General features: G+C 52.7%; 1 protein-coding gene across 1 annotated transcript in view; it reads left to right on the top strand.

Annotated features, from left to right (window-relative positions):
• The window catches only part of LOC141063600 (uncharacterized), a 57,632-nt gene extending 43,353 nt beyond the window's left edge, over positions 1-14,279 (top strand). Inside the window, exon 2 of the mRNA XM_073557729.1 lies at positions 11,363-14,279. Within this exon, the coding sequence (XP_073413830.1) occupies positions 11,363-12,992 (1,630 nt within the window). The 3' untranslated portion in view covers positions 12,993-14,279. The remainder of the gene's footprint in view (positions 1-11,362) is intronic.
• Positions 14,280-15,707: the final 1,428 nt, after the last annotated feature.

Below are 15,707 nucleotides of genomic sequence, written 5' to 3'. Positions count from 1 at the left end.
ATAATGAGCCTCATATAATGCTCCATACAGAATAATGAGCCCCAAAATATTGCTTCATACAGAATAATAGGCCACATAATGCTCCATACAATATAATGAGCCCCAAATATTGCTTCATACAGAATAATGGGCCTCATATAATGCTCCATACAATATAATGAGCCCCAAATATTGCTTCATACAGAATAATGGGCCTCTTATATTGCTCAGTACAATATAATGAGACCCAAATATTGCTTCATACAGAATAATGGGCCTCATATAATGCTCCATACAATATAATGAGCCCCAAATATTGCTTTATACTGGATAATGGGCCCCATATAATGCCCCATAGAGAATAATAGGCTCATCTCCCCTGCTGGGCTTATTTCCTCCCCCCTCACTCTCATTTCCCCCGCTGGGCTGATTTCTCCCCCCCGGCTCTCTCTCATCTCCCCCCGGGGGGCTGGGCTCATTACCCCCGGGCCCGCCGCTCATTCTCAACGCAGCAGTTTAGATTTCACCTTTCTGTCTTTAGGCTTAGTTAGTCCTCTGGCTGTGATGAGGAGTCTAGGGCAATGTAGGAACTCTCCACGGCTACTGCTAGTTGTGTTGATAAGATCAGGGGTCTGCAATCCGCTGAGCGACCAACCTCTCTGGTATTCTGGTGGCATAGCCTATAGTGCTCTCCTCCTCAGTGACCCATTCATAACAGCGTGCCCTAGTGGGGATTCAAAAGCTTTCATTTAAGACCGGACAGTATAGAACTCCATACAGTATTCTGGGCATCACATAGTCTTCCATACAGTTTCTTGGGCACCACATATTGCTTCATACAGAATAATGAGCCTCATATAATGCTCCATACAGAATAATGAGCCTCATATAATGCTTCATACAGAATAATGAGCCTCATATAATGCTCCATACAGACTAATGAGCCCCAAATATTGCTTCTTACAGAATAATAGGCCTCATAATGCTCCATACAATTTAATGAGCCCCAAATATTGCTTCATACAGAATAATGGGCCTCATATAATGCTCCATACAATATAATGAGCCCCAAATATTGCTTCATACAGAATAATGGGCCTCTTATAATGCTCAGTACAATATAATGAGCCCCAAATATTGCTTCATACAGATAATGGGCCTCATATAATGCTCCATACAATATAATAAGCCCCAAATATTGCTTTATACAGAATAATGGGCCCCATATAATGCTCTGTACTGGATAATGGGCCCCATATAATGCCCCATAGAGAATAATGGGCTCATCTCCCCCGCTGGGCTTATTTCCTCCCCCCTCACTCTCATCTCCCCCGCTGGGCTGATTTCTCCCCCCCGGTTCACTCTCATCTCCCCCGGGGGGCTGGGCTCATTACCCCCCGGGCCCGCTGCCGCTCATTCTCAACGCCGCTCACCTGAGTCCAGGCACTGGTAACTTTTTCCTGTGAGAGCATACGGTCACGTGGTACCGCTCATTAAGGTCATGATTATGGGCACCACGCCTATGGGAGAGGAGTGGCGTCCATATTCATGACCTTAATGAGCGGTAACATGTGGACCGCGTGCTCTCACAGGAAAAAAGATTGTGGTCAGTATGATGTTGGGTGGAAGGCGAAGAGCAGAGGGCAGAGAGTGGAGAGCAGAGGGCGGAGAGCGGGGGACCGACCACGGACTTATAAATAAAAAAACAAACTTGTTCAGGTGCCGATTGGGCCCCCCTGTCTCGCTAGGGCCCCAGCACTTGCCCGGGTACGCCGGGTGCTGACGCAGACCCTGGGTCTAAGGGGTAATGTTTCTCCTTGGGGAGAATGACATACCGGCTTTGGCATGCCAAGGTAAGGAAGCATATTCGCCGTGCAATGCTACTTTTGTAAATTTAATTTGCAAATAACCTTTTCAAAGAGGAAGAGGATTTGAACTCTACAGCGCCACCTGCTGGAAGCAGAAATCTTACAAGTCACTATAGACCCTGTGACTTAGGATAAATGCGAAACCAGAATTTCAATTTGCATACACAGTGTTTTGGAGTATTGCCCCCCTTCAGTACAAAGTATGAGAACTGATTTGGCTAGGTGAGAGGCTCTGGACTGAGGTTTAAGGGGTAATGTGGGGCAATAACCCAAAACACCATGACTGCAAGTTGAGATTCTGATTTGGCTTTTATCCTAAGACACATTTCAGGGTGGGCATAGAGTGCTGGAGCACAGGAAAGTCACAACATATTCTCTACTGCATTACTAATGCAAACAGAACAATACACAAGCAGTCCTAAAGTCCCATAAAATATCAATTTTATTAAATTCTAGATGTAAAATGGTGGACAAACAGGTACATTACTAATAAAAGACTTCCAATCTGCCTCAGGAGGTGGCTTCAGATCTGTGTATTAGGAGCTTCATAGTTTTGTCAGCGTACAAGCATACAAGTCCTAGATCACCATGCTGAATACCAAACATCGACTGAGGTATTGTAAAGCACACCAACACTGGACTTTGGAGCAGTGGATGTGTGATTCTGGGGCTGTTGTTCAAAAGTTGGGTTTCTTTCTTTGCAGTGAAGTGTTATGTTAATGATACAACATGTAAGTACATCTTAGACAATTGTATGATTTCAACTTTGTGACGAAACTGTCATGATCCAGTGTTGGATCTGGCGGTATTAAAAGCACAAAGTGAACTTTTTTTACTTTGGTTAAGTTCAAAGGTGTTTTGACTGTCCCCGGTGGTGGTTGTGGTATTGCACTTTGGTTTTTTGTGCACTTAATTAGGGGTCAGGTGTGACACCCTATAAAGGTGTGCTAGAGGTGTGCAATCACTGCCTGTGATATTGTGAGTTTGTGTTCACTCTGTTTTTGGAGAGCCTGGAGGAAGGATGGAGCTGGTGAGGAGTCCTGCGCAGCTTAGCCAGGGGGGACTTGTCGCAGCTATGGTGTCTGGACGAAGGGCTGGCATGGCGTGGTGGGGTCGCAGTGATGGAGTCAGCGGGAAGTGTCTGCATGGTCTGGTGGAGTGGCTACTATGGAGAGTGGCACTCACCATGTGGGACTTGGCCGCTGAGCTGGACTCAAGCATGCTTGACTTCGTGGCAGAAGCTGAACACTTCCTTGGGACTCTGGTACTAAGCAGCTGCAACTGGTGTTGGACTCTGCTCCAAGGCTGCACTAAGGTGAAGGATCCTGTTATGGTGATGGATCCAGGTGGAGGAGAAGATGCACTCAGGTGGAGGGCTCTGTTGCTAGGAGCGCACGCAACAGAGCAAAGCTAAGTGGTGTTTCCCCTGTATTGTCTCTTTCCTCGTGTGTTATTAGTGCAGTGGTGGGATTAGTCTCCGCACCGACCCATTCCCTAGTGAGGGTTTAGGGTCAGGGTGAGCAAGGGCGTTAAGGTACGCGTGCGGCGACAGGTGCGGAGCCTGTTTAGGGAATGTAAGGAGTGCAGGGACACTGGCTCAGGGGAGCTTAGGAGGTCTCCATTTCCCCATTCCCTATCGCAGGGCCCACCATTGTTAAAGTTACCCAGGTTCCCCCCTTATTATTTAAATGCGCCTTACTGGAGGCGGGGTTTCCAGATTTTATGTATAACGTGTAATTCCCAAATTCGCCAGGTGGAGGCGGCGTATCCACCTGCACGTGTTATTATTTAAATGCGCCCCACTGGAGGCGGTGTATCCAGGGTCACGTGTGTTATGGGTTCGCCTTGCGGTATCATCTGCGTCCTGACACACGTGATCGTGACAGAAAGTTTGTTATGACCTTGGCCTTGTGCATTAAGCAAGATCCATAAATCCATGGTGCGGAGAAACTCGAGTGGTTGCACAAAGTCCTGACCTCAACCCCATTGAACACGTTAGAGTAATTAACTTCAGACCATAATTAAATAATTTAATTTGTGATTTAAACATTAAACTTTACCACAGTTCACTACCACTGAATCTCACTGCAGCTGTGAGGCCAGATAACCTTAAGGGATCCCCAACTCCTGTGAGACCTAGAAGCTGAGAACTACGGTTACCAGAGTTCACAACCTCCAGGTGTTCCAGCAGCTGGGAACTCCAGTAACTTTAAAGTTTAAAGTTTCCTTTAAAGGCTCCCTTAAAGTTTCTAGACTTACAGCTGCCACGAGACCCAGTGACTGTAAACTCAGGTAGCCGCAAAGGCTACCAGAGTTCACAGCCATCGGGTCTCCAGGCAGCTGTGCGGCCAGGTAACCTTAAGGCTGTGTGCACACGCTGCGGATTATGTGCGGATTCATCCGCGCGGATTTTGTAAAATCCGCAGGTGAAACCGCAGGTCAAAAGACCTGCGGTTTTACCTGCGGATTGCTCTGCGGTTTTGCCCTGCGGTTTTTCATCTCCTCAATGGAGGAGATGGCAAACCGCAGGAGAATCCGCAGAAAGAATTGACATGTCAATTCTTTCTGCGGATTGAAAACCGCAGATAATCCGCGCGGAAAATTCCGCACCGTCTGCACTGCGGTTTTTGATTCCCATAGGGAATCATGGTACTGTACACCGCAGCAAAAACTGCTGCGGGTCCGCAGCGGCCAAAACCGCTGCGGAACCGCAGCAAAATCCGCAGCGTGTGCACACAGCCTTAGGGAGCTTTTAGGCTATGTGCCCACGTAGCGTTTTTCATGCGATTTTTTTCCTGAGCAGAAACGTATACCCTTGCAAGGAAAAACACATGCGGTTTTTGACGCGATGTTGACGCGTTTTTCATGCGTTTTTTCAATGCGTTTTTTCATGCGTTTTTTTAAGCGATTTTTGACCCCAAATAAAGTTGTTTATAAAAAAAACCAAAATACAATATGAGGTCATTTCCTTTTCCAACCCCTTTTCTCCATTTTGTTTTCAGGCTGATTTCCAAATGACTCATGTGCAGGACCAGTGGAGTCTGAGCGAAGAAAACTTGCGGATTTTGCTGCTGACTTTGTTACTGAATCTGCTACACCTACACCATGACGAGCAGGTAACATAATGTCATGCAATTTTTTGATCTGTTTAATATTTTATTAAATATATGTATTTTTGACTCAAGTCTAGGAGGAAGAGGAGGAGGAGGAGAACTAGAATGTGGGTGCATCCGATAGTTCAAGAGCGGGCGGCAAAGGGCCACTTCCATCTCCTTTACCAGGATATACAGAGGAAAATAGGTCTATTGTTAGCCGTGTGAACCTAATGGATACTTAAGTTTATTTTTTGTTGTTATGTCACATTTTCATCTGTGTGGTTAATCGTAATTTTTTTTTTTTTCACAGGCATCCTGAAAAATTTATACAATTCTGCAGGATCCCAATTGAAGCATTCGATCACCTACTCGGCCTTCTTTCTCCAGCTTTAGATTATGAGGACACGGTCATGCGACGAGCCATCTCTGCTGCGGAAAGGCTGCTCATCACCTTGCGGTAAGTATTTTTTTGGGGGGGTTTTGGTAACACATTTGGCCCCCAAAAGACTGTAAGACACACTGCTCCCATAATGCTGCCAGCCACTGCCCTCATACTGCTGCCAGCCACAGCCCACATACTGCTGCCAGCCACAGCCCCCATACTGCTGCCAGCCACTGGCCTTTCCACTGCCCCCATACTGCTGCCAGCCACTGCCCTTTCCACTGCCCCCATACTGCTGCCAGCCACAGCCCCCATACTGCTGCCAGCCACTGGCCTTTCCACTGCCCCCATACTGCTGCCAGCCACTGCCCTTTCCACTGCCCCCATACTGCTGCCAGCCACTGCCCCCATACTGCTGCCAGCCACTGGCCTTTCCACTGCCCCCATACTGCTGCCAGCCACTGCCCCCATACTGCTGTCAGCCACTGCCCCCATACTGCTGCCAGCCACTGCCCTTTCCACTGCCCCCATACTGCTGCCAGCCACTGCCCTTTTCACTGCCCCCATATTGCTGCCAGCCACTGCCCTTTCCACTGCCCCCATACTACTGCCAGCCACTGCTCCCATACTGCTGCCAGCCACAGCCCACATACTGCTGCCAGCTACAGCCCCCATACTGCTGCCAGCCACTGGCCTTTCCACTGCCCCCATACTGTTGCCAGCCACTGCCCTTTCCACTGCCCCCATACTGCTGCCAGCCACAGCCCCCATACTGCTGCCAGCCACTGGCCTTTCCACTGCCCCCATACTACTGCCAGCCACTGCCCTTTCCACTGCCCCCATACTGCTGCCAGCCACTGCCCCCATACTGCTGCCAGCCACTGGCCTTTCCACTGCCCCGATACTGCTGCCAGCCACTGCCCCCATACTGCTGTCAGCCACTGCCCCCATACTGCTGCCAGCCACTGCCCTTTCCACTGCCCCCATACTGCTGCCAGCCACTGCCCTTTTCACTGCCCCCATATTGCTGCCAGCCACTGCCTTTCCACTGCCCCCATACTACTGCCAGCCACTGCCCCCATACTGCTGCCAGCCACTGGCCTTTCCACTGCCCCCATACTGCAGCCAGCCACTGGCCTTTCCACTGCCCCCATACTGCTGCCAGCCACTGCCCTTTCCACTGCCCCCATACTGCTGCCAGCCACTGCCCTCTCCACTGCCCCCATACTGCTGCCAGCCACTGGCCTTTCCACTGCTCCCATACTGCTGCCAGCCACTGCCCTTTCCACTGCCCCCATACTGCTGCCAGCCACTTCCCTTTTCACTGCCTCATACTGCTGCCAGCCACTGCCCTTTCCACTGCCCCATACTGCTGCCAGCCACTGCCCTTTCCACTGCCCCCATACTGCTGCCAGCCACTGCCCCCATACTGCTGCCTGCCACTGGCCTTTCCACTGCCCTCATACTGCTGTCAGCCACTGGCCTTTCCACTGCCCCCATACTGCTGCCAGCCACTGCCCTTTCCACTGCCCCCATACTGCTGCCAGCCACTGCCCCCATACTGCTGCCAGCCACTGGCCTTTCCACTGCCCCCATACTGCAGCCAGCCACTGGCCTTTCCACTGCCCCCATACTGCCGCCAGCCACTGCCCTTTCCACTGCCCCCATACTGCTGCCAGCCACTGCCCTTTCCACTGCCCCCATACTGCTGCCAGCCACTGCCCCCATACTGCTGCCAGCCACTGGCCTTTCCACTGCTCCCATACTGCTGCCAGCCACTGCCCTTTCCACTGCCCCCATACTGCTGCCAGCCACTTCTCTTTTCACTGCCCCATACTGCTGCCAGCCACTGCCCTTTCCACTGCCCCATACTGCTGCCAGCCACTACCCTTTCCACTGCCCACATACTGCTGCCAGCCACTGCCCCCATACTGCTGCCTGCCACTGGCCTTTCCACTACCCCCATACTGCTGCCAGCCACTGGCCTTTCCACTGCCCCCATACTGCTGCCAGCCACTGCCCCCATACTGCTGCCAGCCACTGGCCTTTCCACTGCCCCCATACTGCTGCCAGCCACTGCCCTTTCCACTGCCCCCATACTGCTGCCAGCCACTGCCCCCATACTGCTGCCAGCCACTGGCCTTTCCACTGCCCCCATACTGCTGCCAGCCACTACCCTTTCCACTGCCCCCATACTGCTGCCAGCCACTGGCCTTTCCACTGCCCCCATACTGCTGCCAGCCACTGCCCTTTCCACTGCCCCATACTGCTGCCAGCCACAGCCCCCATACTGCTGCCAGCCACTGGCCTTTCCACTGCCCCCATACTGCTGCCAGCCACTGGCCTTTCCACTGCCCCCATACTGCTGCCAGCCACTGGCCTTTCCACTGCCCCCATACTGCTGCCAGCCATTGGCCTTTCCATTGCCCCCATACTGCTGCCAGACACTGCCATTTCCACTGCCCCCATACTGCTGCCAGCCACTGCCCCCATACTGCTGCCAGCCACTGGCCTTTCCACTGCCCCCATACTGCTGCCAGCCACTGCCCTTTCCACTGCCCCCATACTGCTGCCAGCCACTGCCCCCATACTGCTGCCCGCCACTGGCCTTTCCACTGCCCCCATACTGCTGCCAGCCACTGGCCTTTCCACTGCCCCCATACTGCTGCCAGCCACTGCCCTTTCCACTGCCCCCATACTGCTGCCAGCCACTGCCCCCATACTGCTGCCAGCCACTGGCCTTTCCACTGCCCCAATACTGCTGCCAGCCACTGCCCCCATACTGCTGTCAGCCACTGCCCCCATACTGCAGCCAGCCACTGCCCTTTCCACTGCCCCCATACTGCTGCCAGCCACTGCCCTTTTCACTGCCCCCATATTGCTGCCAGCCACTGCCTTTCCACTGCCCCCATACTACTGCCAGCCACTGCCCCCATACTGCTGCCAGCCACTGGCCTTTCCACTGCCCCCATACTGCAGCCAGCCACTGGCCTTTCCACTGCCCCCATACTGCTGCCAGCCACTGCCCTTTCCACTGCCCCCATACTGCTGCCAGCCACTGCCCTCTCCACTGCCCCCATACTGCTGCCAGCCACTGGCCTTTCCACTGCTCCCATACTGCTGCCAGCCACTGCCCTTTCCACTGCCCCCATACTGCTGCCAGCCACTTCCCTTTTCACTGCCTCATACTGCTGCCAGCCACTGCCCTTTCCACTGCCCCATACTGCTGCCAGCCACTGCCCTTTCCACTGCCCCCATACTGCTGCCAGCCACTGCCCCCATACTGCTGCCTGCCACTGGCCTTTCCACTGCCCTCATACTGCTGTCAGCCACTGGCCTTTCCACTGCCCCCATACTGCTGCCAGCCACTGCCCTTTCCACTGCCCCCATACTGCTGCCAGCCACTGCCCCCATACTGCTGCCAGCCACTGGCCTTTCCACTGCCCCCATACTGCAGCCAGCCACTGGCCTTTCCACTGCCCCCATACTGCCGCCAGCCACTGCCCTTTCCACTGCCCCCATACTGCTGCCAGCCACTGCCCTTTCCACTGCCCCCATACTGCTGCCAGCCACTGCCCCCATACTGCTGCCAGCCACTGACCTTTCCACTGCTCCCATACTGCTGCCAGCCACTGCCCTTTCCACTGCCCCCATACTGCTGCCAGCCACTTCTCTTTTCACTGCCCCATACTGCTGCCAGCCACTGCCCTTTCCACTGCCCCATACTGCTGCCAGCCACTACCCTTTCCACTGCCCCCATACTGCTGCCAGCCACTGCCCCCATACTGCTGCCTGCCACTGGCCTTTCCACTGCCCCCATACTGCTGCCAGCCACTGGCCTTTCCACTGCCCCCATACTGCTGCCAGCCACTGCCCCCATACTGCTGCCAGCCACTGGCCTTTCCACTGCCCCCATACTGCTGCCAGCCACTGCCCTTTCCACTGCCCCCATACTGCTGCCAGCCACTGCCCCCATACTGCTGCCAGCCACTGGCCTTTCCACTGCCCCCATACTGCTGCCAGCCACTGCCCCCATACTGCTGTCAGCCACTGCCCCCATACTGCTGCCAGCCACTGCCCTTTCCACTGCCCCATACTGCTGCCAGCCACTGCCCTTTTCACTGCCCCCATATTGCTGCCAGCCACTGCCCTTTCCACTGCCCCCATACTACTGCCAGCCACTGCCCCCATACTGCTGCCAGCCACTGGCCTTTCCACTGCCCCCATACTGCAGCCAGCCACTGGCCTTTCCACTGCCCCCATACTGCTGCCAGCCACTGCCCTTTCCACTGCCCCCATACTGCTGCCAGCCACTGCCCTTTCCACTGCCCCCATACTGCTGCCAGCCACTGGCCTTTCCACTGCTCCCATACTGCTGCCAGCCACTGCCCTTTCCACTGCCCCCATACTGCTGCCAGCCACTTCCCTTTTCACTGCCTCATACTGCTGCCAGCCACTGCCCTTTCCACTGCCCCATACTGCTGCCAGCCACTGCCCTTTCCACTGCCCCCATACTGCTGCCAGCCACTGCCCCCATACTGCTGCCTGCCACTGGCCTTTCCACTGCCCTCATACTGCTGCCAGCCACTGGCCTTTCCACTGCCCCCATACTGCTGCCAGCCACTGCCCTTTCCACTGCCCCCATACTGCTGCCAGCCACTGCCCCCATACTGCTGCCAGCCACTGGCCTTTCCACTGCCCCCATACTGCAGCCAGCCACTGGCCTTTCCACTGCCCCCATACTGCCGCCAGCCACTGCCCTTTCCACTGCCCCCATACTGCTGCCAGCCACTGCCCTTTCCACTGCCCCCATACTGCTGCCAGCCACTGCCCCCATACTGCTGCCAGCCACTGGCCTTTCCACTGCTCCCATACTGCTGCCAGCCACTGCCCTTTCCACTGCCCCCATACTGCTGCCAGCCACTTCTCTTTTCACTGCCCCATACTGCTGCCAGCCACTGCCCTTTCCACTGCCCCATACTGCTGCCAGCCACTACCCTTTCCACTGCCCCCATACTGCTGCCAGCCACTGCCCCCATACTGCTGCCTGCCACTGGCCTTTCCACTGCCCCCATACTGCTGCCAGCCACTGGCCTTTCCACTGCCCCCATACTGCTGCCAGCCACTGCCCTTTCCACTGCCCCCATACTGCTGCCAGCCACTGCCCCCATACTGCTGCCAGCCACTGGCCTTTCCACTGCCCCCATACTGCTGCCAGCCACTGGCCTTTCCACTGCCCCCATACTGCTGCCAGCCACTGGCCTTTCCACTGCCCCCATACTGCTGCCAGCCATTGGCCTTTCCATTGCCCCCATACTGCTGCCAGCCACTGCCATTTCCACTGCCCCCATACTGCTGCCAGCCACTGCCCCCATACTGCTGCCAGCCACTGGCCTTTCCACTGCCCCCATACTGCTGCCAGCCACTGCCCTTTCCACTGCCCCCATACTGCTGCCAGCCACTGCCCCCATACTGCTGCCCGCCACTGGCCTTTCCACTGCCCCCATACTGCTGCCAGCCACTGCCCTTTCCACTGCCCCCATACTGCTGCCAGCCACTGCCCTTTCCACTGCCCCCATACTGCTGCCAGCCACTGCCCTTTCCACTGCCCCCATACTGCTGCCAGCCACTGGCCTTTCCACTGCCCCCATACTGCTGCCAGCCACTGGCCTTTCCACTGCCCCCATACTGCTGCCAGCCACTGCCCTTTCCACTGCCCCCATACTGCTGCCAGCCACTTCCCTTTTCACTGCCCCATACTGCTGCCAGCCATTGCCCTTTCCACTCCCCCATACTGCTGTCAGCCACTGCCCTTTCCACTGCCCCCATACTGCTGCCAGCCACTGCCCCCATACTGCTGCCTGCCACTGGCCTTTCCACTGTCCCCCTAACTTCTGCCAGCCACTGGCCTTTCCACTGCCCCCATACTGCTGCCAGCCACTGCCCTTTCCACTGCCCCCATACTGCTGCCAGCCATTGGCCTTTCCACTGCCCCCATACTGCTGCCAGTCATTGCCCTTTCCACTGCCCTGATTCAGCTGCCAGCCACTGCCCCATACTGCTGCCAGCCACTGGCCTTTTCACTGCCCCCATACTGCTGCCAGCCACTGCCCTTTCCACTGCCCCCATACTGCTGCCAGCCACTGGCCTTTCCACTGCCCCCATACTGCTGCCAGCCACTGCCCTTTCCACTGCCCCCATACTGCTGCCAGCCACTGCCCTTTTCACTGCTCCCATACTGCTGCCAGCCACTGTCCTTTCCACTGCCCCATACTGCTGCCAGCCACTGCCCCCATACTGCTGCCAGCCACTGGCCTTTCCACTGCCCCCATACTGCAGCCAGCCACTGGCCTTTCCACTGCCCCCATACTGCTGCCAGCCACTGGTCTTTCCACTGCCCCCATACTGCTGCCAGCCACTGCCCTTTCCACTGCCCCCATACTGCTGCCAGCCCAGCCACTGCCCCCATACTGCTGCCAGCCACTGGCCTTTCCACTGCCCCCATACTGCTGCCAGCCACTGCCCTTTCCACTGCCCCCATACTGCTGCCAGCCACTGCCCTTTCCACTGCCTCCATACTGCTGCCAGCCACTGCCCCCATACTGCTGCCAGCTACTGGCCTTTCCACTGCCCCCATACTGCTGCCAGCCACTGGCCTTTCCACTGCCCCCATACTGCTGCCATCTATATTTGAAATGTGCTATTTACGCCTGGCCTTTTTTTTGGCTTATCAATGTATTTTTTTTCAGGTTTTTGGCCACAGGAGAGAGCTACACATCACTGCACCTCCAATTTAGGGTTGGTAGAACCACCATCTCTAGAATTGTGAGGTGCACATGTGCCGTCATCTGTCAGAAGTTGCAGCCCATGGTGATGCCTTCCCCAACCGAGGAGACTTGGCTGCAGGTCGCAGCAGGCTTTCAGTCTGTGGCCAATTTCCCAAACTGCATAAGTGCTGTCGATGGCAAACATGTGAGAGTGCTGAAGCCACCACGATCAGGATCACACTTCTTTAATTATAAGAAGTATTTTTCGGTGGTCCTGATGGCGGTGGCTGATGCACATTGCAAATTTGTTGCCATTGACGTTGGTGCTTATGGCAGTACTGGGGATTCTCGGGTGTTGCGAGCATCACAGATTGGACAGCAAATTCTTCGAGATGGCGGAACGCTCCCAGCCCCAAGACCTTTGCCGGGTTCCACACATCCAGTACCCTTTGTGATGGTATCGGATGAGGCGTTTCCCTTAAAGAGCAACCTGCTGCGCCCATACCCACGAAGGGCACTGGATGACCGGCGGAGGGTTTTTAATTATCGGCTGAGTCGTGCACGCAGATATGTGGAATGCACCTTCGGGATCATGTGTAGTCAGTGGCGGATCTTTCACACAGCCATCCAGTTGGATACGCAGACCGCTGACACAGTCATTAAGGCATGCTGTGTACTCCACAACTACGCTCGAGAATATGCCACCGACGTAGATGAGGAGTCACAGCTGTCTGACTTAAATGCTGTTTCAAATTTGGGTCAAGGAAGGGTATCCAACTCGGGTGTGCTTGTGCAAGAAACCTTCACTGACTACTTCATGAGTCCTGAAGGTGCCGTGCACTGGCAATACTCCTGTGCCGGTGTTGAGCAGCCAGGACAGCAGAGAATATATGAAGACTAACTACAAGCAAGCAAGGTCCGTTGTTCTCTAATAAATGTGAAAATACAAAAAAGTTAATAAAAATTAACTTTGTTTGCAAAATAAAATCTGTTCTCCATTATTATTATTCAATAATAGCGGTTGTTGGTATGGGCAGTTATTGGTGGATGTTGGAAGACATTATGCATAGTGTGGTTAATTTTTTGAATGCCAGCAGCTCCGATTTGCACTGAGGCGCTTGAATTTTATGCTGTAATGAAGATATATTTAATATATTTATTATACTGATTGCCTACCCACCTTAAGGCTCAGTTTACATACTTGCTTGCTTGTCCGTTCCCCAAATTGATTCTTGTTTTGTCCTTTGTGCTGTTATGGTAATGTGTATTTTATGTTATTTTTTCCATTAAATAAAAATTTATTTTCTAACCAATTTTTTTTTTTAACCCCTTCCTGACATCAGACGTACTATCCCGTTCATTGAACCCGGGCCCCTATGCCCATGGACGGGATAGTACGTCTTAGCGATCAGCGGTACCCACGTGGTGAGCGCCGCTGATCGCGGCCGGGTGTCAGCTGATTATCACAGCTGACACCCGGCACAATGTGTCAGGGGCGGTCACGGACCGCCCCCGACACGTTAACCCCTTGCACACCGCGATCAAACATGATCGCGGTGTACCGGGGGTTAAAGGGAAGCATCGGCAGGGAGGTGGCTCCCTCCGTGCTTCCCTGAGTCCCCCACGGCAGCGCAATGTGCAGCGCTGCTGCGGGGGGCTCCTTCCCTGCAGGCCCCCGAATCCAAGATGGCGACGGGGGCCTTCGGGGGCATGCAGGGAGCTGGCTTCCTCAGTGCCTGCAAAGCGCAGGCATGAGGAAGTCTGCAGCAGTGCCTGTGACAGATCGCTGATCTGTCACAGTGATCTGTGATGTGACAGATCAGCGATCTGTCACAGGACAGTGATGTCCCACCTGGGACTATGTAATAAAGTTAAAAAAAAAAAAGTGTTAAAATAATTTTAAAAAAATCGCCAAATAAATTAGAAAAAAAAATATTCCCCCAATAAATCTATTTTTTGGAAATAAAAAAAACAAAACAATGAAAGTACACATATTAGGTATCGCCGCGTCCGTAACGACCTGCCCTATAAAACTGTCCCATTAGTTAACCCCTTTAGCGAACCCCTTAAAAAATAAAAATAAAAAACGAAGCAAAAAATAATGATTTATTATCATACCGCCAAACAAAAAGTGCAATAACGCGCGATCAAAAAGATGCATATAAATATCCATGGTACCGCTGAAAACATCATCTTGTCCTGCAAAAAATAAGCTGCCACACAGCATCATCAGAGAAAAAAATCAAAAAGTTATAGCTCGCAGAATAAAGCGATGCAAAAATAATTATTTTTTATATAAAATAGTTTTCATTGCATAAAACCGACAAAACATAAAAAAAGTCCTAAATGAGGTATCGCTGTAACCATACTGACCCGAAGAATAAAACTGCTTTATCAATTTTACCGCACGCGGAACGGTGTAAACGCACCCCCCCAAAAGAAATTCATGAAACGCTGGTTTTTGTTCATTCTGCGTCCCAAAAATCGGAATAAAAAGCGATCAAAAAATGTCACGTGCCCAAAAATGGTACCAATAAAAATGTCAACTCGTTCCGCAAAAAAAAAGACCTCACATGTCTCGGTGGGTCAAAATACGGAAAAATTATAGCTCTCAATATGTGATGAAGCAAAAACTATTTTTACAATAAAAAGCGTCTTTTAGCGTGTGACAGCTGCCAAACATAAAAACCGCCATAAATAGTAAATCAAACCCCCCGTTATCACCCCCTTAGTAAGGGAAAAATAATAAAATTAAAAGAAAATGCATTTATTTCCATTTTCCCATTAGGGTTATGGTTAGGGCTAGGGCCAGGGCTAGGGTTAGGGCCAGGGCTAGGGTTAGGGTTAGGGCTAGGGCTAGGGTTAGGGTTAGGGCTAGGGTTAGCGCTGAGATTAGGGTTAGGGGTGTGTTGGGGTTAGGGTTGGAGTTAGAATTGGGGGTTTCCACTGTTTGGGCACATCAGGTGCTCTCCAAATGCAACATGGCGTCTGATCTCAATTCCAGCCAATTCTGAGTTGAAAAAGTCAAATGGTGCTCCTTCCCTTCCAAGCTCTGTCATGCGCCCAGTGTTTTACCCCCACATGTAGGGTATCAGCCTACTCAGGACAAATTGCAAAACAACTTTTGGGGTCCATTTTCTCCTGTTACCCTTAGGAAAAAAAAAATTGGGGGCAAAAATATCATTTTTGTGGAAAAAAATGATTTTTTTATTTTCACGCCCGGGCATTATACATTATACTTCTGTGAAGCAGTTGGGGGTTCAAAGTGCTCACCACACATCTAGACAAGTTCTGTGGGGGGTCAAGTGTCCAAAATGTGGTCACTTGTGGGGAGTTTCAATAGTATAGGTACATTAGGGGCTCTCCAAACGCACATGACACCCGCAGACCATTCCATCAAAGTCTGCATTCCAAAACGTCACTACTTCCCTTCCGAGCCCCGATGTGTGCCCATACAGTAGTTTTCTCCCACATGTCGGGTATCAGCGTACTCAGGAAAAATTGCAAAATAACTTATAGGGTCCTGTTACCCTTGGGAAAATAAAAATTGGGGGTAAAAAGATCATTTTTGTGGAAAAAATATGATTTTTTAATTGTACCGCTGTACGTTATAAAC

Source organism: Dendrobates tinctorius, unplaced genomic scaffold (assembly GCF_039654945.1).
Source record: "Dendrobates tinctorius isolate UK_male_01 unplaced genomic scaffold, ASM3965494v1 ptg000250l, whole genome shotgun sequence".
Classification (NCBI taxonomy): Eukaryota; Metazoa; Chordata; class Amphibia; order Anura; family Dendrobatidae; genus Dendrobates; species Dendrobates tinctorius.
The sequence above is the reverse complement of the archived record's forward strand: the minus strand, read 5'-3'. Positions and strand labels throughout refer to the sequence as shown.